Genomic DNA, 22,602 nt, shown 5'->3' on the forward strand with positions numbered 1-22,602 from the left:
CTTGCGATTCAAGCATGATCGTGATAGAAAATTTCATACTACAGTAATGAACTTTGATAAAGTTTGGATGTTTTGGATGTGTCGGGCCAACAATACCAACAGACAATGCCTCAAATCGAAGTTGTGGAGGAAAAATACCTTAGCATTTTTAGAAGGAGCCATGATCTTCAAGTTATAGATATTTCTCTTGCCTTGTTGTCTCATTACAGAGCATCATTGTACCACTCCTGCAAAAGAATAAGAAATTCTTTGTATCATCATCATCCCTGGGGTGGTTTCTCAGAGGACGATCGCAAATCTCCCACGGCAAAGCTGCCAAATTCTCTTTTTCTTTGCGCTCTTCCCACGCCAACCTTTGCGCCATGCAAGGAATATTCGCATCTAACGGTGTTGGCGCCAGTACTGCCAAGCGGGATTGCAAATCTAGCCGTCAGTGGCTCCCATTGGACGAGGATCCCAAATGCCCACACAAGGCATTTGCAGCCAATCCAAAGCTCCTGGCAAATTCCAAGTGAAGGTTATCTAATCTTTTATCTAGTGTTTTTTACTTTCAGTCTCTGTGTCTCCGGTAAGAAAAAAGGAGTGTACAGCCATTGGATAGCGATGGCTGCCGCGCGCGCACTGTCGCACTGCACAGCACTGTACACGCAAATTAGCTTAGCTCCAAATGCCAAAGCCTGGGAATTGTTTTCTCTCTTCTCGAGAGAGATTAGCGTGTGTCCTGTGGCATTTACTCGAGTGGCAGCAACCAAGAACCAAGAACAGCTAGGGGGCGAAATGGGAGAGCAACACAGGCCGCTTTCATCGCTCTCCAAGACGGCGACGATTTGGACGCAATGAATTCCAGTCGCTGGAGCAGCGCTGATGCATTCATTCGTTCCATCCATCCATCGCTCGAAAGGATCGAAACACAGAGTGTTCCCTTCTTCTTCTTCCTCTCTTCCGTGAAGATCATCGCGTAAGTTCCCCTGTTTGTTTGCTCTAGAACAACGATTCTTCCTTGCGGAGCCACGAATTCCACGAATTCCACGATTTCTCTACCACCCAAGAGAGGATTCGATCGGCCAGATGACCAGGCCATCGCCCAAATCGCCGCGCTCCTCCTCTTGCTCCTATCCCGACTGCTTCCTCTGCGCTATCAAGTTCTCCCCGCCGGATATCTACGCGCGCCAGGCCTCCTTCTTCTCCGAGCTCTTCAAAGAGCTCCCATCCTCCTCGCCCTCCTCCTCCTCGGCCGACGCCATCGCCGCGAGCTCCAAGCAGCAGCTCTCCATCATCCGCGGCCTCTGGAGCACCGCCATGGCGCATCCCGACGATCCCCTGTTCGTGCAGCTGGGCGTCCTCGAATCGATGATCCATCTCATCTACAAAGGCCTCCGCGATCCAGTGTGGCTCTCCCAGGGCGAGAATGTGTTTGTCCCATACTACGCCGCCCACATCCTCGGCTCCTACACCATGAACGTTGAGCGGTACGCCGCCTATGCCGTGCGGTACCGCGCGGTACCAGCGCTGGCCGAGCTCGCCACGGGAGCGCTGACGTGGGTCGAGCAGCGCGTCGCCGTGCGGTGCCTCAGCCACCTCGCCAGCTATGACTCCACGTTCCCGGCGGTGTCCGCGGGCGGCGTACTGCGGCTGGCCATGGCCGTGGCACGTGGCGGCACTGGATTGGTGTACGAGCAGTTTGTGGGGAAGACCGTTGATCGGCAATTAGGGTATCACAAGGAACTCTTGGCGAGGGGGAGCTCAGGCGAGGGTGTGGAGCGCAAGGCGGAGGAATGGGCGAGCCAGCTCCAATGCTGGTCACTCCAGGTAGTGAATTGCTTCGCGCTGCGCGAGGAATTCTTGCTGGCGATCTGCCGGCCGGAGTTCTTGGTGGATCTTCCGGGGATGTGGGGCGGCCTCGTGAATGGGAGCTCGCCGGCGGGGCTTGGATTGCTGAGGACGATCTGCTACCACAAGCTTGGCAGAATCGCGATCGCGAGCTGCGGCTCCATTGTGGAGGCGCTGTGCAATGTGGCTAGATCTTCGGATGATTGGCAGTTTATGGCGGTGGATTGTTTGCTGTGGCTGCTTCAGGATCCAAACTCCAGATCAAAGGTATTTTTTTGTTTTTCTTTGCTTGCCTTTTAAAATTTTCTTCTATCTTGGCATTGATTGTATATTGTTTGCTTCTGTGGCTTGCCTTGGATTCATAGCTTTCTTTATGCTTTCATGCATATAGTATGGATTGAATTCGTTCGCTTATGTCGTCATTCGATTGAATTCTTCGCTTCTTTCTTCAAAAGTTGATCTTTTTGCTTTACATAGCATTGAAAGTTTATTTTTTTCTTTGTTCCAAGGAGATATACTTCCATGCATAGTATGGATTGAATTCGTTTACTTCTTTCTTTTTATCAAAAGCTGATAAAGGACTAGATTTTGCATTCTCTGGCTTTTTCTTTGTGGATGGACTCTGTTTTCTACTTTGGAAGAGCTCAGCATTTATTTGCAATGTTTTTTCCAGGTTTATAGCAAGGCAGTGGTGGCTTTGGCCGACTTGGTCGAGCTCTCAAGTCTCGGCGAGCAGAAAAAACCCGGAGAATCAATCATGGACGTGCTCCTCTCGCATCAAAAACAGGACGAGCTCCTGGAGGCGGACGAGAACGTCCTCGCCGCCATTGAAGACGTCGCGAGGCTGAAGAAGCGAATCAAGCTCGAGAGGCACCTGGCACGGGAGGACATCAAAATCACTCAAGCAGCAGCGCTGGTCCTCCGGCTGGAGGGAAACGCTCGCTTCTCGGCTGGCGACGTCCGTGGCGCGACTGCAAAGTATAGCGAAGCTCTCGAAGTCTGCCCGATCAAGGCGAAGAAGGACAGGGTGGTGATTCTAAACAATCGAGCGCAGTGCTATCTTCTCATGGGCGATGCCGAGCGAGCAGTGAGCGACACCACTCGAGCGCTCAGCTTGTGTAGAGGCAAGAGGAGGAGGCACGGAATGACGAGCAGCCTGTGGAGGCGAGCGCAGGCGTACGATATGATGGGGCTGGCGAAAGAGAGCTTGCTCGACGCTCTGGTTTTCGGCTGCTCGAGCTCCTCGATCTCGTCGTGCTCGGCGTCCTCGGATGGCTGGGACGAGAGTGGAAGCCGGAGTAGCAGTGGTGGGAATCAAAGTGGTGTCAACTTCTACGTCGCAAAGCTCGTGAGGAAGCAAATGCAAAGAACTTGGCTGTTTCGCGAGGCCGCCAGGAAGAGCGAGATGGAGTTCCAGCCGCTGGAGGAAGAGGATGAAGAAGAAGAAGAAGAAGAAAGATCGAACGAGAGAGAGGAGGATGAAGAACAAAGCAGCGGCGATGAGAGTGGCGATGAATCGGAGTGGGAGACTGCGAGTGAGAGTGAGATGTACAAGATCTCGCAGCGAAACCAGCAACAGCGCAGGCAATGGAAGCGCTAAGTCGATCGATCGAGAGAGCAACCATAACCAAAGTAAAATGTGATATCATACTTTCTATGTAAAGATTTTTCTAGGGCTTTGTAGCTACTATAGCGAGCGGCAATGGAGCGCCCAGAGATCCATGTAAGTCGATGGAGCTTCGATTTCATCGGCAGACGCTCTTTTCTAGTGATCCAGGGCGTGATCTCGCAGGAATGGAGCTCCGCCATGCGTATTTCTTTGGGAGCTTCCAGCAATGCGGCCGCGATGCTACAGGTATTGCGCAAGATTCTTGTGCTAGAGCTGCTTTTCTTGCGTTTTCCAGCTCTCCAGCACAGATTTTCGCGATGGAGCGCCATGGCCGTGGGCAATGGGTCCCTAATATCGGATTTCCACACAGAGGCTTCCAAGACTGGGCATGGATCGGTGGAAGTAGCTCACAGGAGGATCTTGTTTGCGGCCGGGGGCACTGGCGGCCATGTCTATCCTGCGATTAGCATCGCGCAGGCAATCCAGGAGCTCCAGCCCAGCGTGGAGATCGAATTCGTGGGGACCAAGGACAGGATGGAATGGCGGGCAGTGCCACGAGCAGGATATATCATCAGGGACATTCCAGCGACTGGATTGAAGAGGCCAGTTCTATCTCCAGAGAACTTTTGGCTGCCTTTCAAGCTCTTGGTGTCTATCATCGCTTGCTGGCGGATCCTTTCCAAGTTTAAGCCGGACGTGGTGGTAGGAACTGGCGGCTATGTGTCCGGGCCTCTGTGCTTGGCGGCGGCGCTGCGAAGAATTCCACTCGTTCTCCAGGAACAAAACTCTCAGCCGGGGCTCACGAACAAGATCTTGGGACGATTTGCGAGGGTGGTGTTTGTGGCTTTCGCTGGAGCCGCGGCTCACTTCTCTCGGGACCGGTGCTTGGTCAGTGGCAATCCCACGAGACTGGGATTCAACCGGTACGTTTCTTCGCTGGTGGCGAGGAGATTGTTCTTCCCGGAGGATGAGAGCTGTGCGACGAAGAAAGAAGTGGTGCTTGTGCTGGGTGGATCTCTCGGTGCTAAGTCCGTCAACATGGCCTTGTCCAGTTTCGTTTTGGAGAGCCTTGGAAGGAATTGTCGACGTTACATCATCTGGCAAACTGGATCGCAGTACTACAAGCAGGTTTTGGAAAGTGTCGGCTCGGGGCATTCTCGACTGGCAATCCACGGGTAAGTTTGTAGAAAGTTCTTGCCTCTCCATCTCTAATGTTTTTCTTGGTTTCAGGTTTATAGAATCCATGGAAACAGCGTATGCAGCAGCAGATCTCGTGGTGGCTCGCGCTGGCGCGATAACTTGCAGCGAGATCTTGGTTGCTGGCAAACCATCGATTCTTGTAAGTAGTCTTTCAAAATCTTTTCTGACAGTAAAAGTGCTGTTTTGCTTTCTCGCAGATTCCATCTCCAAACGTGACCGACGACCACCAAACGAAAAACGCGAGGAGCTTGGAGGAAGCGGGCGTGGCGAGAGTTTTAGCGGACAGTTCCTTGCAATCCTCGCCACGAATTCTGGCCGATGCGATCGACGAGCTTCTGGGTAAACTTCGATCAAAATCGTTTGCCAGTTCCTATTTGGATTTTCCTCCAGGTGATCGGCAACGCCTAGACAAGATGGCAATGAAAGCACTCGATCTAGCAATTCCAGACGCCGCTGCGCGAATCGCCCAGAGAATCCTCGACATCGTCAACACGAATTCGTAGTTCTTGGCGCGATTATTTAAAAATTTTGAAATTTGAAAGTCCACGTCGCGTGGTCGATTCCCATCCCTTGTACAAAAGACGTAGACAAAAGATCTCTACGCTGTGCGTTTCTCACTTTGACACGCTACGTCTGGGCTACGTACAGCTCTACCATTCCTCGCGAGCTCGATCACGTTTCCCTCGAGCTCGATCGCGATTCCAATGGCCGATCTCCAGCGAGTGGCGATTCTCCGCAGCACTGTTGTAGCAATCCAGCTCCCCAGGTCTGGGAGGCTAGTTTCTTCACAAAAATCAGGCCTAGGGCATCACAGGAGCTCCTTGTTCTTGGATCGAAGAACCAGCCAATCGATCAGGGCCAGTGTGGGCGATCGCGATCGGAATGGAGAGGGTCGAGAGGAGATTCCAGACACCTGCGATGGATTTCTCAAGCGGGTATCATCGCGAGGATACGATGAGAGAAGGAAGCTAGAGCAAAATCTCGAGTCCGGGAGCTACGATGGTATAGTCCTTCTCTTTTGGTGGGATTCGTCTTTGTGGATCTAGGAGAATCTAGTCTCTGATATTTTTGTCTCTCTTATAGTCTTGGATTCCAATCCATGGCGGGACGATTCCAAGGCCGTGTATGTTCTTGCGGAGGAGGAGAATCAGCTCATCACCATGAGAACTCGGCGTGAACGAAGGTGGGATTTCTTGCTGCCAAAGGAATTTAGTTCTCTATCGATCGATTGAGTGATTGGCAGTGAAGTGGAGGAGGAATTGAGCTTGCTCTTCCCGAAGCGAGGCAATAGATCACGCGGGAGACGTGGAATCTCGTTTCGGATGCAAGTGGAAGACATTCGCCCGGGCGTCCTGGTAAGAGATCTCTTTCATTCATTTTCATCGAAAATGTCCATGGATTGCGATCGATTCTAGCGATGATCCATCCAGGTTTTCGAGGACGAGGACGAAGCCGCGCGCTACTGCAGCCTCCTGGACGGGAGCTGCCGAGGAATCGCGGAGATCGAAGCATCAGATGTGAGGCGATCGATCGACGAAATTGCTAGGCGCTAATGCGATCGCGAATTCTCTTGCAGGTTTTCGCGATGTGCCAGAAGAACAAGGCGCTGGCGGTGCTCTTCCGGCGAGGCGCGATTCCACCGCGGCCCGACCGCCTCCAAAGAACCCTAAACGCGCGAAACCACTCATTGGAAGATAATTAGCCTAATATAAGTATTCCAATCCTGAGCCGTCCGATTGAGGCCCGGATATTCCTTCTTTCATCCGGGTTCGATTCCGAAAGCTTGCAAGGGTTAACTTAGGCTTGAGAGCGCCCCGGCATCGCGTGTTCTTCCCTCGCCATGGATTCCGTAGATACTTTCATCGGCATCACAGGCGCTCCGCGCGCCGTGGCAATCCGGATGCTCCAGGTAGGGCTCTCTTGCGAGGAAACGATATTATCGTCTTGCCCCGGGATTTCTTAGCTGATGGATCCTCGCAGGAGAATCGTGGCGAGCTTAATGCTGCTGTGAACGCGTTCTTCGGCGAACCGGACACCCCTGCGTACGTAGAATCTCGAGATTGTGGCTTCGATCTCTCCTTACCTTTTTTGTTTGCTCTTGTTCTTCCTCGCAGGCCTCCTTCACAGCCAGAGGAACCCGAAAGAGTGGATTACATGGACGAGGACGAGCCGGTTATTCCAGCGGCTCAGCCGAGAGGTTTAGGACTTCCGCCCTGGGAAGTTCCTCTTCCCAGACCAACGTTTGATCCTCTGGGAAGTCTTTTTGGTGGGAGAGGGATTGTCCCCGACATCGTTCCTCCATTCGTCTCTCATCCGAGAGACGTGAGGAACGTCCCGATTGATTGGCAGGATCCCGCTCCACCGCCGCCACCTCCGAATCTCTCCATTGAGGAGGTTACTGGACTTGAGAATGTGCCCCGTGGTCCTGGAGGTGGGATCGTTAGTATGGAGGATGATGTGCCACCTTTTCCTGGTTTTTATCCTCGGAGGAGTCCAGAGCGCGGTGCCGCGGAAGATCCCGAACTGGAAGAGCAAATGGTCAGAGCGGCCATTGAAGCGTCAAAGATGGATCCCGAGACAGGAGCTGTAAGTGTTCTTCTTTTCGTTTTTCAAGGTCTTTTCTAACTATTCCAGGGCTCTGCAGGATTCCGCAAGTCAATCTGTGCCGGGTACTGAAGACGATGACATTGCCCGTGCGGTTTCGCTATCCTTGAAGGTACACTCGGAGTTTTCTCGTAAAGAGTTTTATGGTTGAAGCGTTTTACCTTAGACTGCAGAGGACGAGAAGAGGTTTCGAGATTTACTCTCGCAGCCGGAAGATACAGCAAGGTATGGTTGATCGCTGCCATTTCTGCAAGACGTGATTGTTTCTATTGCAGGGGAGAGAATCCAAGTACTGGTCCAAGCAGTTTCCCGACACGGAACGTCATCCAGGAGCCAGAGGAAACTCCTGACGAGCAGCCTTTACTCAGACGCAGACAGAGGCGCGTTGTTCCAATAGTGGAGGAGCCTGCTGCCGAGGAAGCTTTTGAGAGACAGCCACGAAGTGCTGACGAAGAGCATCGTCCAAGTGCGCCGCAGCCCAATGGCGACGTGATCCCCGCTGACGAGGTAGAGGATCTGTGCAGAAAGAAAGAAAACAACAAAACAACTTTCAGTGCTGACGCTCTCGACTTGTCATGCAATCTTCAGTGGGCAGGAATATCCTCGGAGGAGCAGGACGAAGCAGTGATGCTGGAGGCGGCGTTTTTTGGTGGACTTCCCGACATCCAGTATCGTCCAACACCTGAGTTCGCTGCTGCTAGCGCCGCCGATGTGTCAAGTTCTCGCCCCCAGCAGCCGCTTTCACCCTCCGTTGTTGCGCAACGGCTGTTGCGTGAGCAGCAGGTACTTTGATCTTCTGTGGTTTTTTCTACTTTTCCTTCCCTGGGAAAACGAAAGAAGTTTTTCCTTTTTATCACTCCATGATTCCAGGATGATGAATACCTGGCCTCGCTAGCGGCCGACAGAGAGAAAGAGGTGAAAGCGAAGCAAGACGCCGAGGCCGCGAGCGAGATGGAGAAGCTCCGGCGGCAGGAGGAGCAGCGCAGATCCGAGGCAGCAGCGGTAAGCGCTCCCGCCTTTGTCTCGTTTTCCTTGTTTGTATCCTTGCAACTGAGTGTGTGATGTGAACAGGAGCTGGAGAGAAAGCTGGCGACCAAGGCCGAGTCGCTGCCAGCCGAGCCAACGCAAGAGGACGATCAAGCCGTGACGATTCTCGTTCGCTTGCCAGACGGTAGCCGGCACGGCCGCCGATTCAGAAAGTCAGACAAGCTCCAGGTGAGCTAAGTGCATCCGCACTGACACAGATGTCGAGATATCATCAATCTCATATCTTTTTACGTGTCTCTCGCAGAATCTCTTCGATTTTATTGACCTCAGCCGAGCAGTGGAGCCTGGCACCTATAGGCTGGTATGTTTCCTCCCAAATCTTTTAATCGCTCCTCGGTTTTGATTCGATTCTGGATGGATTGGAAAAAATTTCTTTCTCAGGTGAGACAGTATCCGCGAAGAGCTTTTACTGGTGACGACCACGCTGCGTCGTTTGATAGCTTGGGCCTCACGAGCAAGCAGGAAGCGCTGTTCCTGGAAACCATTTAAAGCGCGAATGAGAGAACGCGAAAGAATAGAAAGAAATCGCGAGGAAGAGCTTCTCTTCTTTTTTTTTGGACGGGGATTTGGCGCGAGCGATTTTTTGTGTGTATCTACGAGGGAATATTGGGCGTGGTATATTCCATCGAGCTCCAAAACTCACCTTTTTACGAATATTTTACAACCGAGTGTGAGTGATCTTGTGCTTTGTGCATTGCTTAGGCTAGGGTTCCTCGGGCTGCGGGGGCGGCGGGTCTCGATCGATCACCCGGAATTTCATCTTTGCATTCCCGCCTGGGCGACGCGATTCGATGGAGGTGAGGTAGGGGCGAGAATCGGGAGAGCTTTTATTCTCGCGCTTCTTCTTCTCGAGCAATCGATCAATCTGGGGCGCGCGCGGGTTTGCATTTGGATGTGAATCGATCCGTGCGGTGAGTTTTCCCCCTTTTTCCATATAGTTACTGTTTGGATGTCGATTCGATACATTTGAGCAGTGTGGGAGCGTCAAGTGATTGAAGGGGGAGGGTGAAAACATGGCATGCCTCTCGGGAGCTCTCCTGGATTGCCTCGCTGATTGCCTCTAGCCGCAGCGATTGGAAAAACAAGAAGAAACAGGAATGGTCAGAGGAGTTCCATGATGTTAGTTTCTCGAAATCCCCTGATCTTTGTCTCGTTTTCACGCAGCGTTAGCCGCGCCAAAGAAGAAGCCGAAGAAGAACACGAAGAAGAGGAAGAAGAACAAGGAGAAGGAGAGGATGCCTGCCATGAGGTGAGAATTCCAGCCAGACCAAAGGGCTTCCTTGGATCGAACAGGAGGGGAGAAGGAAGCCATGGCTCCCCTCAAGGGTCCTCACAATGAGCGCTACACGGACTTCTACGACGATTGGTCCAACACGCAGCTCCAGCAGCTGGAAGAACTGGAGCGCGCTCTCAACAGCAACATGTCCGAGTCGGAGATCAAAGCTCTGGTGGACAAGGCCAAGATGCACTACGACTACTACTACGGTGCCAAGGACAACGCCGCCAAGCAAAACGTCCTCCAAGTCATGACCCCGGCCTGGAAGACTCCACTCGAGACGGCCTTCATGTGGACAGGGGGGTGGCGGCCGACGATGGTTTTCCAGCTCGCCTACGCGCTCGCCGGCCAGCTCGTAGAGGCCGAGCTCTCGGACCTCCTCTCCGGGGTGGACAGCCCGAGCCTGGCTTCGCTCTCGGCCCGGCAGCTCGAGAAGATCAACGAGATGCAAGTGAAGGTCCAGAAGCAGGAGGACGACATCTCGCACCGGATGGCGGTGCTGCAGCAGGGGATGGCGGACCAGCCGTTTGTGGGGATCACGCAGACGCTGGCCGCGAGCGAGGATGATAAGATGGAGGCGGCGGTGGACTCCAAGCTCAAGGATCTGGAGAGCCTGCTGGAGGAGGCGGATAACTTGAGGAGGGAGACGCTGCACAACATGCTGGACACGCTCACTCCCGTCCAGGCGGCTCAGTACCTGGTGGCGGCGGCGCAGCTCCAGGTGGCGTTCCGGAAGATTGGGGCGGTGAAGAACGGCAGCAGTGGCGATTGAGACGAGCAGCGGCGGCGGAATGTGGATCGATCGAGCCTCCGATGGGTCGATCCAAGCGAGAGTGGCGGCGATACGATGGAGAAAGGGAAAAAAGAACAAAGAAGTATCATGAGAACAGCGAGTGTTAGATCTCTTTTATCGCATTTGTACCTGGAATATTCTTGGTATTTAAGACTTTCTTTACAGTCGCATTTGAATTTCGAATATTCGTAGAATGTCCCTTTTCCCCAAATGCGAGACTTTCTTTTAGGGTTCTTATCGCTAGATCGATCGCGCGATAGCGGTCGCGGCAAGGAGGAGAATGGCGGCGATGAGGCGCGGCGCCAGCGGAGGATCGGCGCCGGAGGTCGCCGACGCCGAATCCCCCGCCTCGTTGATGCTGCGCAGCTCCAGCGTGTTGCTGTAGAGGCTGCCGAGGAGATCCTCGGCGGTCTTGTTGGAGGCGACGGACGAGGAGGCGCCCGCGGCGAACTCGTTGGCCAGGAGGTTCTCGCCGCTGAAGAGGTTCTTGAATGTCTCGTTGTTGTTGGCCTTGTCCATGACGTCGTTGAACTCCTGGATCTCTTTCTTGGAGAAGTTCCCGGCCACCATGATGGTGTGGCCGGGCGCGGTGCCGAAGTTGCAGGATCTGTAGCTGGAGATGCTGGCGCAGGGCTTTCCATCGAGTGGAGTCGGGCACACGAGCTGGTAAGATCCGGTGTCTTGGAGATTGGTCCAGTTTTGTTCTAAGTCGCCGCCCTTTGCATAGAGGCTCGGGATGGTGTGCTTCGTGAAGGCGATGTCTCCGCCGCCCTCCACCAAGCAACGGAACGCTCCAGAGTAGTCGTAGTAGTCGTCGTCCTCCGAGCATCCAGACTTGATCTTACAGCCGCTGCAAATGCTCTTCCTGGGATCGTTGCTCGCAGCGCACGATGTGGAGAAGAAGGATCTCACGGACTCGATGTCGTTGGTGATCTGTGGATCCCTGCAAGAACACAAAAAAGTTTGCCAAGGTGGGTTTTTTCTTCTTTTTCTTTTACTTCTACTTCGACTTACTTGCTGACCAAAGGCATGATTTTGTTGTGGATGAAGTATGTGACGGGGAGAACCCAGCCTGCCGATCTTCCGTAGCCGGTGTGGCAGGACTTTTTGCCGCGTAGATCTGATAGCTTCCTCGGGCAGCTGTCGGCTTTCACGATTCCAACGCCGTAGTATCTGCTGCTCTCGAGTTGATTTACCTCAGTCCGGATGGGGAGGAGTCCATACTGCTGGGATGCCTGGAGGATCTCGCCACCGTCAAAGATGCCAATCTTTGCGCCGCCAGTCGCGATCTTCCTCATGCAGCTCTCGGCATCGCCTTCGCCAGCAACGCTACAAGCAGAAGACATGAGGTTTGGTTGCTTCTCCTCTTTTAATTGTGCGACTAAACAAAGATCTTACCAGCTGTGCTGGTGTTCTCTTTCAGGATCAATGCCGTCAAGGATGGTGTTCATCCTCTTGCACAAGTCAAGCTCGTCTTCGTCTTCCACGCACCACACCCAACCTGTTGCAGAGGAACAGGTGCTGCTAAGATCTCTAAGCCAAGGCTCTGAAACTTACTTTCCTGGAAAGGATCGTCGTCGTCATCATCGTCCCCGGATGGAGGAGCTGCTGCTGGCCCCTGTGAATCCACCTTGACCACAAAGAGCGCAACGCAGATCAAAAGCAGCAACAACCACAGGTACGACCGCTCCATTCTTCCCTGTAAGAATTTTACCAAGCTTCCATCAACAGGGAGAGAGATCAATCAACACTCGCGCAACGAAAGAGCAAGGAAAACAAGAAAGAACTTGTGAGGCGCCGAAGAGCCAGGCAGGACGATAAGGCCGTGAAATGTTCTCAGCCTCGCAGCAGTGGCACAGACACTTTTCTTTTCCTGATTGGCTGAGAGGGAGCTAAAGTAATAGATATGCTCTCGCTCCTCGGTACTGCTAATCTTCTTGGTCATGAAACAGACACTTCTTTAACAGCCTCGCAGAGAGAAAACGTACAGACAGCCCATGATCAAAGATTCAAACCAGAGGAACGCAAAGACCTGTAAGCTACATTTGCAGGAGAGGTATTACTGACCTGAGACGTCTTTGTTCTTCCAGAAAGGCTTGATCATCTAGTATCTGGGCTATAAAGGCTCTATAGCTGCGAGCGAGAGCTTGTCGCTATGTAACATGATATGTGAGGTGACTCACTTTATATATTTCACTCTCTCCTTGACTAGCAGAGCGTTCCTCGTCACATGAAGTGCTCCTACGGGCAGAATATGCGCCGGCATCCACAGCGACGTGTGACCACGAAGCAAAAGTACGCTCGCAATGTGGGCGACACGGGTGCGAGCAGGAAACTAGCTGAGTTGGCCGCCACATCAGCTGGCACGTAAGATATGTTTCAATTCTCCATCAAAAGGACAAAGCAACCTAATTCACTAGGCATATTAGCGATTGAATACTTAAGATAAAAAGAATTTGAAAAAGAATTTAAATATCTGAATAAGTTGAATCTGAAAATTTAATATCTTTACGAGGAATAGTTTTAAAAGCAAATAATTTTCGTTCTAGAAGAACAAGGAGACAACGTTTCATCAAACTTTGTCGACAGATTTTCTGATTCACCAAATATATGTAAAGATGTACAAAGGAGCTTCCTAAAAAGGTCAGAGGCAAAGAAGAAAGAAACTCTAAAAAGGAAGAGCAATGGTGGATGTTACCTGCGGCAATGGAATGGAAAAACAGACCTCTACAAATTAAAAACCATGGAAGGCCGCTTGATCGCTTGCTTGCTCGCTAGAAACGTAAGCCTCGCATATCTTTGTTGGACGGTGGTACGCCTTCTTTGTTTCATCATCATCTTGAGTGGAGAGGAGTAATGTTACAGGATCGGGGAACTTGGAGGAGAAGGTACGCTTTACAAGGAAGGATGGAATTGTTCTTCTTTTGTTGGATGGTTGTTTGTTTCATCGTTGTCTCTGTTGATCTTCTTCTTTCTTCTTCTTCGTCTTCTATACACGCGAAGCCCCGGCGAGAACTAAGCTTCTAGTTCTGCCTGCTCCTTGGCCTGATGGGCCGCCCAGTAATTGTTGGCTGCGATCACTCGATCCAGCAGCTCCTGAGGCACCGGATCCCCCCGGCGCTGGTGGGGAGCGATCTGTGCAGTGTGGACCAGTGTCTTCCACTTGTCCTGGAACAACAAGCCTGTTAGACGGAAGAAAAAAAAACAAAAAGAAAATCCAACAGCACTGACCTTAAGATCCACGTATGTCCTGTGCTTGGCGTTCTCAAAAGCCTGGAGTTTGACATCACGCCACCTGGAAGGAAAAGACCAACGAGATAAGTCAAGAGAAACAACAAAACAAGAAACAAAACTTTGTTACCTTCCAGTTCCAAGCTGCTCGACGGCCTGGACAAGGGATTCAACCTCGCCAACGCTAAACGGCCTCCTTATGCGCCGCTTGTGGATCTCCAGCGAGTGGCTCTTTGGACGCATGGGAACAAGAGCCAGCCCCTGAGCACCACCATTCTCCACTCCAACCCCGACTCCGACCGCGGGGTGGAGGATTATGGCCTTCGCGTCGAGCACCCGAGGCTTGTACGGGGTGGCCTGAGATAAAGTCGAGGTCGAGTCCGACTCGTTCTGCTTAGCCTGGTCGTCCAGATCTCCCTCTGGCTTCATCGTTGGCACAGCGGACGCGTCATTGTGCTGTTCAGGAGCAGGGCCCAGCGAAGTCGTCGGGACTGAAACATTTGCTGTAGCATCTGGCTGTTGTTGCTGTGTACTGTCGGCTGATGGACGAGTCCACGCGCCATCCACAACATAAGCTGACCTGCAAGCCAAATAAATATAAAAACTCATTCAACACAACCAGAAACACGTTTTTCATACCTGGAATTCGGCTCACTCGCCGCATGTAACAGGACAAGGAGAGGATCGTCCTGCTCAGTTGACGCGGAAGGAATGGACGTTGGCTCCAGCATAAAGCCCAAGTCAGACTTTCCGCCGTGAGAGATTCCCATCTCAGATAACGTCGCGGCTTCGTCGGGAACCTTCCTACCCTGGACAAGAACGCAGACCCTTAAACCGCCTCCAAGTAAATTCATTGCTGCATCCATCACAGCCCTCTACATTTATACCAGAAAGGAAATTAGCGGCTGGGATGCAGTAACCTACAAGGCTTACCTTCAAAGTTCCAACCGTGGCCGACTCTGGAATATCTACATAGAGCTCTGGAATGGTGAACGACTTGACGCTAACTTTGACTGCGAAAAAAGAGAAGAGAAAACGTTATTAAAACGCAAAGCCAGACGAAGCTTCCTTACCATGGCCGTCAGCTGTCTTTCGAGATCCTGGTGGCGTTGCTACACTGGCTGCTTTGGCTGTAAAAAAAACAACGACGTTAGAATCCAAAACCTTCACGAAACTATTCTAATCTAAGCAGCCAGCACACCCTCGCTCATTTCCGCGGTCTACGTTTACCTCTACGAAGTTTAGCAGCTGCTGCAGGAGGCTCACAATCTCCGTCAACATCCAAATCATGTGGCATGATGAACGGGACATCCCCCTTAAACCGTTTCTTTCCTTTCACGGTTCTTTTATAGTGAGTGCCATCATCTGAAATTCAGGCCAACTCAGAACTTCCAAAGCAAACCACAACACTGAATCCCCACACAGGACTGACCACCACCCAACCTGTTTTCCAAAGGGTTATTGTCCGAACCAGCACTTTGCACACAGGCAAAGCTCACGAACAACCCTTGTCCTTCCACACAGGTTGCCAACGTAAGGAAAAACTAGATCCGAAAACGATAAAGAATTCAATCGTGCCAAGAGTAGAGAAGCATACCTGAGGTTGGCGAAGAAAACTCGTCGTGCTTGTTGCGCTTGCCTCCCCAGCCAGAAGACCTGGACACGTTCTTCCTCTTCCGTGAACGCCTGCTATTCTTCTGTGGCTTTTCCAGACCCTCCTCGGACATGATGCACTCCGAGCTGCACTCCTCGTCTTTCACTTTTGCCTGATTTCCAGTCTCAGCACTCACGTGACTCACTGGCTTATCGGTCACTACCACGCCATCTGGATTGCCCGGAACTACCGGAGCTACCGCTGCTGCCGCTGCCGCCGCTGCTTCAGCCTTATTCTTCCCTTTCATCTCCTCCTCGTGAGAAGCCTGGTTTACCTGACACTGCAAGTTGAGCAGCTTCCTGATGTCCGATTCTACTAGCGCGAACGACGTTCCGGATTCGTTATCAGACTTAACGTCCTCCTGCTTCCGAGGCTGCACTGGACCGTCTTTAACAATAAACTTATCTTCTACGCTAGAAGCAGCTTCCGCAGCGTCCCCAGTACCTGAGCTTACTTGCTGCCTGAGCGCCTCCCTTTGAGTCTTCTGCTCCTCGCTACCCTGTAACAGCTCTAGCCCCGCAACCTCGGCTAACCAGTCAAAAGGAACACCAACTTTCCTGGATCCTCCAGCTCGACCCTGTAACAAAAAAAAAGGCACAGCCGCGGATAAGAACCCCGAGCAATGGAGAACAAGACGAAACAGAGAAAAAACCAAAACCCCAACACGCAGCATGCATGCATGCATGCCAAGGAAGCACAACACGGGCAGCAAAACCGAAAGAAAGAGAGGAAAAAAAAGGAAGAATCTTTTAAAAACCCACCCGAGTAGAGGAACGAGTAGAACGAGGAAGCGCTGGTCCACTGTACCCCGGGACTCCCGATCCCATCCTTCGCCGAGCTCCCATAAACATACACCGCGCGACGGAACTAAGGCGCTTTTATCTATCGTCCAGGCACGGCGCACAAGTGTCAGCTCCTACTACCTCTCTAAAACCTCGCTAAAGCCCAAAACCTTACCATATATAAAAACCCCAGATCTAAAGGGTTTCCTCGAGCAATTTTAAAAAATTTAAAGGCGAGGATTTATCTGCAAGAAAATGTTTCGTAAAAACCAAGAAAAAAAAATTTAAAAGGGAAGAGATCCGGTAAGAAGAAGAAGAACAGGCAAATTTCTTTAAACTGACCCAAGCAACGAGATCAAGCATCAAGGAATCAAAAGAGATCTAAGAGATCTTACAATGCGCTTCTTGGAGGCCGATAATTCCCTACCGTACGCGGCCAATTCGCCCCCAATTCCTCGCACGCCCCGCAAGAAGGCCCCGGATTTCCCAATAGCCCCTACCGCCGCAGATCGATCCCCGGAACAAGGCCGCAAGATCTACCCTGGATGCCCCAATTCGCCGCCAAGACGACGGATCTTTGCCTTCTTTCTTGACTTCTTTCCAAGAATTTCCCACCCCTATCTCCTCGCCCGCCCGGCACCTAAGCCTCAATCCCTCGAGGAGCACGGCGCCGCCGTGGCGGCCAGCGCGCGTTCCTCACAGGCACGCCCTCGAAGCGGCCGGCGCGAGCGCCACAAATTCCCCCTGCCGGAGGACGATCGCGCCCGCTAGAGCTCGCATTCGAGGCGCTTGGCGGCGGATCAAACGCCCAAAACGCTCCCTTCCTCTCTCTCCCTCTCTACACGAAAAAATACCACACTCCAAATCTTTCTATGTCTTCCCAACGCGTGTTCTTCTTGTGTGTTCTGTAGGGCTTTGTTGTGTTTTTACCCCGCGGTTAAAAACTAATCTTTACCTCCAACTACAAATACCGGGCCGTCATTTACGGCATAAACCTCCGTCAAACCCAACGGCGATCCTCCGCCGTCCATTCCCAACCATCCGACGGTCCGGGCCCCGCGTGCTCTAACGTGCGGCCAGCAATTGCAGCGCCATGCCCACTCGTATTCCACGTGTAGCTCTCTTTTAAACAGATAGGCTAGCGCAGCCCCGGCACAGGCCCAAAACAGGCCCGGCACAGCCTCGGCACACAGGCTCGGGCATCTTAAACCCCCTGGGTTTGAGATTTCGGTCCCTTATCTGCCACGTCCGCGCCTACGTGGCGAGCGGACCCAATGGCGCGTGTCGTTTAACGTGGTCATCATCCACTTTTCCCATTGGCCAGCGTGTTTTACGTAGTGGGTTATAATCCGTGCAGTCCAGAATGCCGTACGGGGCCATGCGCGCGCTCTATCCTCTGGCGCCCCCGGTCTGTGTGTGAGCCGGATGGATTGGCAGGGGAATCTTTTAGATTCCGGGCCGATTCCCCTCGTTGTTTTCTTTTCCCCTCAAGAAACATTCTAATCGCCAGTTTCTTGGAGGGCCGGCCATTCATGGCAAGCATGATTGGGTCATACCTTGGCAACCGAGCTTTGGATCTAAACAAACCCATCACCGTCCATTTAAGAAGAGCAGCGATTGTGTAGAGCTTACTTGATTGTGTGATTTTCCAGATTCCAATAACCCAGTTGTTGGATAGTAAAAAAAATGCGATTGATTATATTTTTTGGGTTTTGTATAGCTTATACAAAACTATACAACGAGTGCCTCGGCATTGAGGCTGGCATGTGGCCACCCAACTACGCACCTCAACTTGAAAGGGTTGTTTTCTTGCAAATATTAGAGAAAGCTTGGAGGAACAACGCGGGATGGATTGTTCCAAGATCTCAATCAAGTGTCTCGTCGGGATCAAAGAGAGAGATTTGGCATCGAAAACGTGACAGTCGCGTGGGGACAAAGAAGAAGAAGCGAGAATCAATCTCCTCCATATCTCAAGCCGCACAGAGTTCTCCTATTTTTCCTCTCAAAACCGCGATCAACTTGCTCGAAAACTCAAGGCGAAATCCTCGAAGTCAAACGTATTCAAAGGAGTTGACTATAGAAAGATTCCATCGCACCTCACATGTTGGTTGTATGGCGCCACAAGCAAGATGCCACGAACCGGGGAATCGAATCATCGGTAATGACATAAACACAAAAAAAATCAACACACGACAGCCCACATTTGTGGCCAGGCCAGCCAGCGAAAGACGATGTCCCTTTAACCTAAAAGGCTATTATACAGAATGGGAGAATCCAGATCCTCGAGAAAACAATGTGTGACTGTGAATCCCTTCGCTTTCCTCGCTCAGGGCTTCGATTCGAGCCGCGGACGTTTTGTTCCTGGTGTAACGTAGCTCTCGCCTCAAAATAAATAAATATATTAAGAATAAAGGAATAAATAAAATAGAAGCACACATTCTAAATTGCTGACGCGTTGCTGGTGCTGTTCGTTTTTTGTACTATCCTGTTGTAGGAGGTGGTTTGGTAATTTGGTTCTTCCAGCATGATTTAAGGCAAGCACAGGCCAGACGCACCCAGTATAACTGCCAATTTTGAATTTATTTATACATTCCAGAAAAAAGTATTGAATTTATATTTTTCTTGTAAATATTTCCGTTTCTTTTTTTAATTCATACAATGCTGTAAGAAACTGGCGATGGCGTGCGATGGACTCCTGTTGGTTACGTAATGAACAAGCGGCCAAGCAAACAGGTCAGTCAACTGGCCAGCGCGCAGCAGCGCTGCTACGTGACGATCGAAGACACCACTCACGCAATTGGAGCTTTGATCCAAAGTAATAACCATGTCGTCGCAACAAAATACTATACTATGGAAACATCCACACCATTCAGAACACGAAATCGCTCGTGGAGGAAACAATACCAGTCCTGCTCGCATACGTCAGCAAAGCATTCTCTTTTCCTCTCTAGGGCAGCTTTGTCAACTTTTATAATGGTCTCTGGAGCTTGATCACTCCTCTACCTACACTCTTTAGGAGAAAGCTTGTCCACTTGTGGATATATGTGTAGACTATTTAATATGTATTCTAGATATTTAAAATTATTAAATGGTTGTTGCTTAGAATATGCTAGCATCACTCACTGGCGGCCTGCCACCATGAAAGGTCAGGCCTTAAAAAAGTGGGGATCCATCCTCTTCTCTCTTCTTCGTTCGTGGTCCAAACACACCACCTACCCCTCAATATCCACGTGTATATCAGATATTAATGGAGAATTTCCAATAAAGGAAAAAGGGAAAAGCCAATCGGTTCTTGGCATTATTGGGTGCTGGAGATTTCCCTCTACTGCTTGTAAGAATAGAGGATGTCAAAAGTTAAAACTATGCTTGCAATCTCTGGCCAAAATCATTACCCTTGAAAGCTTGTGTCTCCAAATCTCGTGTTATACTCCAACAAAAAGCTACTCACAAGAGGGCTTCACAATTTATGCAATGTATCGGCCAAATGTTCCCAAAGTCTACCCAGCATGCCCTACGTCAAGCATGTGGAAACGATAGCAAAGCTGTAGTGAAGTTACTGGTACGGATGTAATATTCAGCAGTATAGTATAGATTTTGACATTATAAAACTAAACGTTTGAGATAGGATTAAGAATTTAAAATATAAACTAGACTTGTCTCAACGTTTTTCTAAAACATTACTTGAAAAATATTATGTTTCACGAAAACTATCATGTGGGATACTCAAAATTGTATTTATCTTTCTCTAACATTAAAGATGTTTGTGCTCTTAGCAAGAAATTTACTATTGTATAGAATGAGAACAAACTGGCTTTATCTAATATAATAAAAAGTAGTAAGTTAAATGTAAAAATGGTGGATAATCAGATCAAATTAGTTAGGATAGTAAATTTATAAAAAAGATTATCATTTTCAAACAGTTGTATGATTGGATAACCAGTTTACCTTATATAAAATAGTAAGATCATACACTAATGTGAAGGTAATAGATTTTGCAAATTATGTATAAAAAAAATTCTATTCCTAGAGTGTGTAGATATATTATATAAATAATAATAATAATTTTAGTGAGCATATAAATTTTATTTTTTTTAACCTAGAAATTTTAAATTAAATTAAATTTGATATATTTCTGAGTATGAAATCTTCTTCAAAACCATCATAAAGTTTCTTTTGCAACTTCAAAATATTTTATTAAAATATTAGAGGCTGTAATGTAGATAATTTTTTAATTTTGAGATACATTATTACAAAATCACACTGAATTATACATAAATATTTCTATGATGTAATTAATTTAAAATTAATAATACCTTAAATTATATATTAGAGAATCTTAATGAAAGAGTCTAAAAGTAAAAAGTTTAATATGATCTACTTCATATATGATTCATTATTTTCTTTAATTTATTATGAATTAATATTAATATAACAATAAATTATATATCAAAATTAGATTTGCGACCAAGAAAGTGGATAATCGCATCAAAGTAATCACATGAAACATGTTCCAGCTGCGATTACAAACTAGTTTCAAATCAGATTAGTGATTAATTTAAATTGCCAAAATTGGCGATTCAAATTAAATACTAGCATTTGAAGTAATGAAAGAAGTATAAATTAAATTATCAAATAACTTCTTTGTAAAGAAGAATTTATAATCTTTTATAGATAGCAAGTTTAAGCAAATTCAATAGTGATTTTTTTATATTAAATATGAATAAATTATATTTTATATAAAGTAAAGACTTATTATATATAAAAATAAAAATGTTGAAATATGACATAAAAATAAACAAATAGGAGAAGAAAATGCTTTAGTGATAAAATAAAAACTAAAAAATAAATTAGAATATAAATTAAAAGTATATCACTATGAACCTCATGCAAAGAATAAATGGTTAACAATTGCTTTGACAAGAAAAATGAGTCAAATTGTTTTATGTGATTATTAAAATAAATTAATAATATTTTAGTTTATTTAATAATTGATTTTTCTGTTTTATATAATAAGTGAAACAGAAACTTAATTATAAAATTATATTAAAATGAAATAAAAATAATTATAGAGAAAAAATATAATGTTTGAATCTTCACAAAAGGTTTTATTAAAATTTACTAATATTGTTGAATTTGCAATATACCATTTAATACATATAAAGTTCTTCCCCAAGAATGATTCCATCTAAAATTTCACAGAGGATAATATATTAGTTGGCATTTCGAATAAAGAAAGTATACGTTAAGACCATAAAGAAACATAAACCTAAGGTTTAGGTATAAAAGAATATGCTTTAGGTTGATGGCACAAGAAGAAGGGCGGCCATTCCTGGAGCACTTGGAGTCCTACCTCGCGCGCAGGGATGGAGTGGACAAGCTGCTCAAGATCGCCCGCTACGCCGCCAAGATTGCCGTCGCCGCGCAGCCATCGCCGCTGCCTGATGGGGCTCTTGATCGGCTGCGCCTGTTTGAGGCAAGCGTTGGGACAAGCCGCAAGGCATTCCGGCTGGGCAAATTCGTCCAGGACGTGAATGCGCTCCTCAGGGCTAGCAAATCGCCGCACAGGGACCGCCAGCGCTGGATCCTGGAGCTCATCGCCTATGGCGGCGAGGGATTGTACTACTTCGTGGAGCAATTCGTCTGGCTGGTGAGTTGGCATTTCCTAGGATTGGAATGGAAGAAACTCTCTCGTTTCTCTCTCCCTTTTCTTCCTTGGCAGGCTAAGACCGGGCTGATCAACAAGCACCACTCCAAGAAGCTCCAGAAGATCAGCGCCTGGACGGAATTCGTGGGCTACTTTGGGAGCGTGATCCTCAAGTACCAGGAAATCTCCGCCATGATCGCGAGGGAGAAGGCGCTGATCGACGCTCATCGCCGCCACAAGAGAGAAGACGCTGCTTCCAGGGAAGAGATTGTTTCTCTCAAGTCGCAGATCCAATCGCTCCATAGCAAGAGGTTCCTCAAGACGCTCTCGCTGATCCAGGATTTCGCCGATTCCCTGCTTGCCCTCAGCGACATTCGAGATGGGCGAGGGGTGCTCTCGGCGCCATTGCTGCTCGCATCCGCCGGCCTCGTCTCCGCGACCATCAGCGCGCACAAAAACTGGAATAGCTGCTAATAAATTTGCTAGAACCCTAATAACAGAGCTTGCATTTTTAGGGCTCTTGGAAAGATTTGCTAAAACCCCTAATAACAGGGGTTCTTGGAGATGTCTTTTCCTCTTGTGGTCTTTCCTCTTGTGGTCATTGGTTTTTTACCTTGAATCCCTTGCAGCATAGCGCGGCTGCCATTGAGGAGAAGATGTATGTGGTGGGAGGATGCTGCAGGGACCGATACTTGAACGATGTGCTGGTGAGAACTTAAGTAGCGTGGATCTTTCTCAAGTTCTTAGTAACACTCTCGTGGAGGTTTTGGATTTGGGAAGCTTGAAGTGGTCGACAGCCCAACCTTGTCCCGTGTAGCATTGCCTGGTAAGTTGAGTCTATTCAGTTTCTAGCGGGCTTTGCTTAAACATGGTCGACGCTTTGCAGTTAGCAAGTGGAAGAACGCTCTTTCTCGTTGTTGGCATTCCGTCTG

At 49.1% G+C, this 22,602-nt stretch overlaps 8 protein-coding genes across 17 annotated transcripts; 6 read left to right on the forward strand and 2 right to left on the reverse strand.

The window, feature by feature from the left end:
- Positions 1–584: 584 nt before the first annotated feature.
- LOC9648574 lies at positions 585–3,493 on the forward strand. The gene is made up of 2 exons (XM_024689993.1): positions 585–2,097; positions 2,504–3,493. The coding sequence occupies exons 1-2, from the start codon at positions 1,069–1,071 to the stop codon at positions 3,428–3,430; spliced, it is 1,956 nt and encodes a 651-aa protein (XP_024545761.1). The 5' UTR covers positions 585–1,068; the 3' UTR covers positions 3,431–3,493.
- Positions 3,494–3,495: 2 nt separating this feature from the next.
- Positions 3,496–5,203, forward strand: LOC9648575 (UDP-N-acetylglucosamine--N-acetylmuramyl-(pentapeptide) pyrophosphoryl-undecaprenol N-acetylglucosamine transferase). Of its 6 annotated transcripts, none has more exons than XM_024690003.1 (6): positions 3,513–3,553; positions 3,623–3,685; positions 3,735–4,614; positions 4,670–4,778; positions 4,837–4,978; positions 5,030–5,203. In XM_024690003.1, the coding sequence occupies exons 2-6, from the start codon at positions 3,625–3,627 to the stop codon at positions 5,140–5,142; spliced, it is 1,305 nt and encodes a 434-aa protein (XP_024545771.1). In that variant the 5' UTR covers positions 3,513–3,553; positions 3,623–3,624; the 3' UTR covers positions 5,143–5,203. The 6 variants fall into 6 exon arrangements, with proteins under 6 accessions (XP_024545767.1, XP_024545768.1, XP_002984744.2 ...); XM_024690002.1 differs by having other exon boundaries at positions 3,518–3,553; positions 3,600–3,685; XM_024689999.1 differs by having other exon boundaries at positions 3,496–3,553; positions 3,608–4,614.
- Positions 5,204–5,227: 24 nt separating this feature from the next.
- On the forward strand, positions 5,228–6,399 carry LOC9645005. Its single transcript, XM_024690026.1, has 5 exons — positions 5,228–5,641; positions 5,723–5,822; positions 5,883–5,994; positions 6,070–6,156; positions 6,216–6,399. Exons 1-5 carry the CDS (start codon positions 5,344–5,346, stop codon positions 6,339–6,341), a joined length of 723 nt encoding a protein of 240 aa, XP_024545794.1. The 5' UTR covers positions 5,228–5,343; the 3' UTR covers positions 6,342–6,399.
- Positions 6,400–6,428: 29 nt separating this feature from the next.
- Positions 6,429–8,949, forward strand: LOC9645006 (plant UBX domain-containing protein 8). Its single transcript, XM_024689997.1, has 11 exons — positions 6,429–6,548; positions 6,620–6,681; positions 6,754–7,225; positions 7,284–7,355; positions 7,410–7,468; positions 7,519–7,750; positions 7,832–8,026; positions 8,114–8,245; positions 8,315–8,458; positions 8,535–8,591; positions 8,672–8,949. Exons 1-11 carry the CDS (start codon positions 6,480–6,482, stop codon positions 8,777–8,779), a joined length of 1,602 nt encoding a protein of 533 aa, XP_024545765.1. The 5' UTR covers positions 6,429–6,479; the 3' UTR covers positions 8,780–8,949.
- A 53-nt stretch (positions 8,950–9,002) lies between these two features.
- LOC9645007 (protein DOG1-like 3) lies at positions 9,003–10,521 on the forward strand. The gene is made up of 3 exons (XM_024690025.1): positions 9,003–9,201; positions 9,265–9,390; positions 9,455–10,521. Exon 3 carries the CDS (start codon positions 9,601–9,603, stop codon positions 10,336–10,338), a length of 738 nt encoding a protein of 245 aa, XP_024545793.1. The 5' UTR covers positions 9,003–9,201; positions 9,265–9,390; positions 9,455–9,600; the 3' UTR covers positions 10,339–10,521.
- On the reverse strand, positions 10,486–12,540 carry LOC112351680 (serotransferrin-like). Of its 2 annotated transcripts, XM_024690008.1 has the most exons (5): positions 12,427–12,540; positions 11,917–12,058; positions 11,758–11,860; positions 11,374–11,688; positions 10,486–11,302 (listed from the first exon to the last, which is right to left on the reverse strand). In XM_024690008.1, exons 2-5 carry the CDS (start codon positions 12,050–12,052, stop codon positions 10,600–10,602), a joined length of 1,257 nt encoding a protein of 418 aa, XP_024545776.1. In that variant the 5' UTR covers positions 12,053–12,058; positions 12,427–12,540; the 3' UTR covers positions 10,486–10,599. The 2 variants fall into 2 exon arrangements, with proteins under 2 accessions (XP_024545776.1, XP_024545775.1); XM_024690007.1 differs by lacking the exon at positions 12,427–12,540 and having other exon boundaries at positions 11,917–12,389.
- A 386-nt stretch (positions 12,541–12,926) lies between these two features.
- Positions 12,927–16,949, reverse strand: LOC9645008 (telomere repeat-binding protein 5). Of its 4 annotated transcripts, none has more exons than XM_024689995.1 (11): positions 16,422–16,949; positions 16,202–16,271; positions 16,006–16,126; positions 15,188–15,821; positions 14,821–14,955; positions 14,664–14,720; positions 14,524–14,603; positions 14,230–14,465; positions 13,721–14,170; positions 13,591–13,654; positions 12,927–13,527 (listed from the first exon to the last, which is right to left on the reverse strand). In XM_024689995.1, exons 3-11 carry the CDS (start codon positions 16,093–16,095, stop codon positions 13,375–13,377), a joined length of 1,899 nt encoding a protein of 632 aa, XP_024545763.1. In that variant the 5' UTR covers positions 16,096–16,126; positions 16,202–16,271; positions 16,422–16,949; the 3' UTR covers positions 12,927–13,374. The 4 variants fall into 4 exon arrangements, with proteins under 4 accessions (XP_024545763.1, XP_024545764.1, XP_024545762.1 ...); XM_024689996.1 differs by having other exon boundaries at positions 15,188–15,617; positions 15,689–15,821; positions 16,006–16,271; XM_024689994.1 differs by having other exon boundaries at positions 16,006–16,271.
- Positions 16,950–21,313: 4,364 nt separating this feature from the next.
- Positions 21,314–22,190, forward strand: LOC9645009 (peroxisomal membrane protein 11A). Its single transcript, XM_002984702.2, has 2 exons — positions 21,314–21,673; positions 21,746–22,190. The coding sequence occupies exons 1-2, from the start codon at positions 21,329–21,331 to the stop codon at positions 22,142–22,144; spliced, it is 744 nt and encodes a 247-aa protein (XP_002984748.1). The 5' UTR covers positions 21,314–21,328; the 3' UTR covers positions 22,145–22,190.
- Positions 22,191–22,602: the final 412 nt, after the last annotated feature.

Source organism: Selaginella moellendorffii, unplaced genomic scaffold (genome assembly GCF_000143415.4).
Source record: "Selaginella moellendorffii unplaced genomic scaffold, v1.0 SELMOscaffold_64, whole genome shotgun sequence".
Classification (NCBI taxonomy): domain Eukaryota; kingdom Viridiplantae; phylum Streptophyta; class Lycopodiopsida; order Selaginellales; family Selaginellaceae; genus Selaginella; species Selaginella moellendorffii.

What these genes read in the sequence shown, in the direction of transcription:
- LOC9648574 (XM_024689993.1), top strand. Translation starts at nt 1,069, where the DNA reads ATGACCAGGCCATCGCCCAAATCGCCGCGCTCCTCCTCTTGCTCCTAT. An exon ending in ATCCAAACTCCAGATCAAAG is followed by an intron (nt 2,098 to 2,503) that starts GTATTTTTTTGT and finishes TGTTTTTTCCAG; the next exon opens with GTTTATAGCAAGGCAGTGGT.
- LOC9648575 (XM_002984698.2), top strand. Translation starts at nt 3,533, where the DNA reads ATGGAGCGCCCAGAGATCCATGTAAGTCGATGGAGCTTCGATTTCATC. An exon ending in TCTCGACTGGCAATCCACGG is followed by an intron (nt 4,615 to 4,669) that starts GTAAGTTTGTAG and finishes TCTTGGTTTCAG; the next exon opens with GTTTATAGAATCCATGGAAA. An exon ending in CTGGCAAACCATCGATTCTT is followed by an intron (nt 4,779 to 4,836) that starts GTAAGTAGTCTT and finishes GCTTTCTCGCAG; the next exon opens with ATTCCATCTCCAAACGTGAC.
- LOC9645005 (XM_024690026.1), top strand. Translation starts at nt 5,344, where the DNA reads ATGGCCGATCTCCAGCGAGTGGCGATTCTCCGCAGCACTGTTGTAGCA. An exon ending in AGAACTCGGCGTGAACGAAG is followed by an intron (nt 5,823 to 5,882) that starts GTGGGATTTCTT and finishes AGTGATTGGCAG; the next exon opens with TGAAGTGGAGGAGGAATTGA. An exon ending in CGGAGATCGAAGCATCAGAT is followed by an intron (nt 6,157 to 6,215) that starts GTGAGGCGATCG and finishes ATTCTCTTGCAG; the next exon opens with GTTTTCGCGATGTGCCAGAA.
- LOC9645006 (XM_024689997.1), top strand. Translation starts at nt 6,480, where the DNA reads ATGGATTCCGTAGATACTTTCATCGGCATCACAGGCGCTCCGCGCGCC. An exon ending in GCAGATCCGAGGCAGCAGCG is followed by an intron (nt 8,246 to 8,314) that starts GTAAGCGCTCCC and finishes TGATGTGAACAG; the next exon opens with GAGCTGGAGAGAAAGCTGGC. An exon ending in GAAAGTCAGACAAGCTCCAG is followed by an intron (nt 8,459 to 8,534) that starts GTGAGCTAAGTG and finishes TGTCTCTCGCAG; the next exon opens with AATCTCTTCGATTTTATTGA.
- LOC9645007 (XM_024690025.1), top strand. Translation starts at nt 9,601, where the DNA reads ATGGCTCCCCTCAAGGGTCCTCACAATGAGCGCTACACGGACTTCTAC.
- LOC112351680 (XM_024690008.1), bottom strand. Translation starts at nt 12,052, where the DNA reads ATGGAGCGGTCGTACCTGTGGTTGTTGCTGCTTTTGATCTGCGTTGCG. An exon ending in CGACGATCCTTTCCAGGAAA is followed by an intron (nt 11,861 to 11,916) that starts GTAAGTTTCAGA and finishes CCTCTGCAACAG; the next exon opens with GTTGGGTGTGGTGCGTGGAA. An exon ending in ATCATGCCTTTGGTCAGCAA is followed by an intron (nt 11,303 to 11,373) that starts GTAAGTCGAAGT and finishes GTGTTCTTGCAG; the next exon opens with GGATCCACAGATCACCAACG.
- LOC9645008 (XM_024689995.1), bottom strand. Translation starts at nt 16,095, where the DNA reads ATGTTTATGGGAGCTCGGCGAAGGATGGGATCGGGAGTCCCGGGGTAC. An exon ending in CCACGGTTGGAACTTTGAAG is followed by an intron (nt 14,466 to 14,523) that starts GTAAGCCTTGTA and finishes GTATAAATGTAG; the next exon opens with AGGGCTGTGATGGATGCAGC. An exon ending in GCGAGTGAGCCGAATTCCAG is followed by an intron (nt 14,171 to 14,229) that starts GTATGAAAAACG and finishes TTTGGCTTGCAG; the next exon opens with GTCAGCTTATGTTGTGGATG.
- LOC9645009 (XM_002984702.2), top strand. Translation starts at nt 21,329, where the DNA reads ATGGCACAAGAAGAAGGGCGGCCATTCCTGGAGCACTTGGAGTCCTAC. An exon ending in TGGAGCAATTCGTCTGGCTG is followed by an intron (nt 21,674 to 21,745) that starts GTGAGTTGGCAT and finishes CTTCCTTGGCAG; the next exon opens with GCTAAGACCGGGCTGATCAA.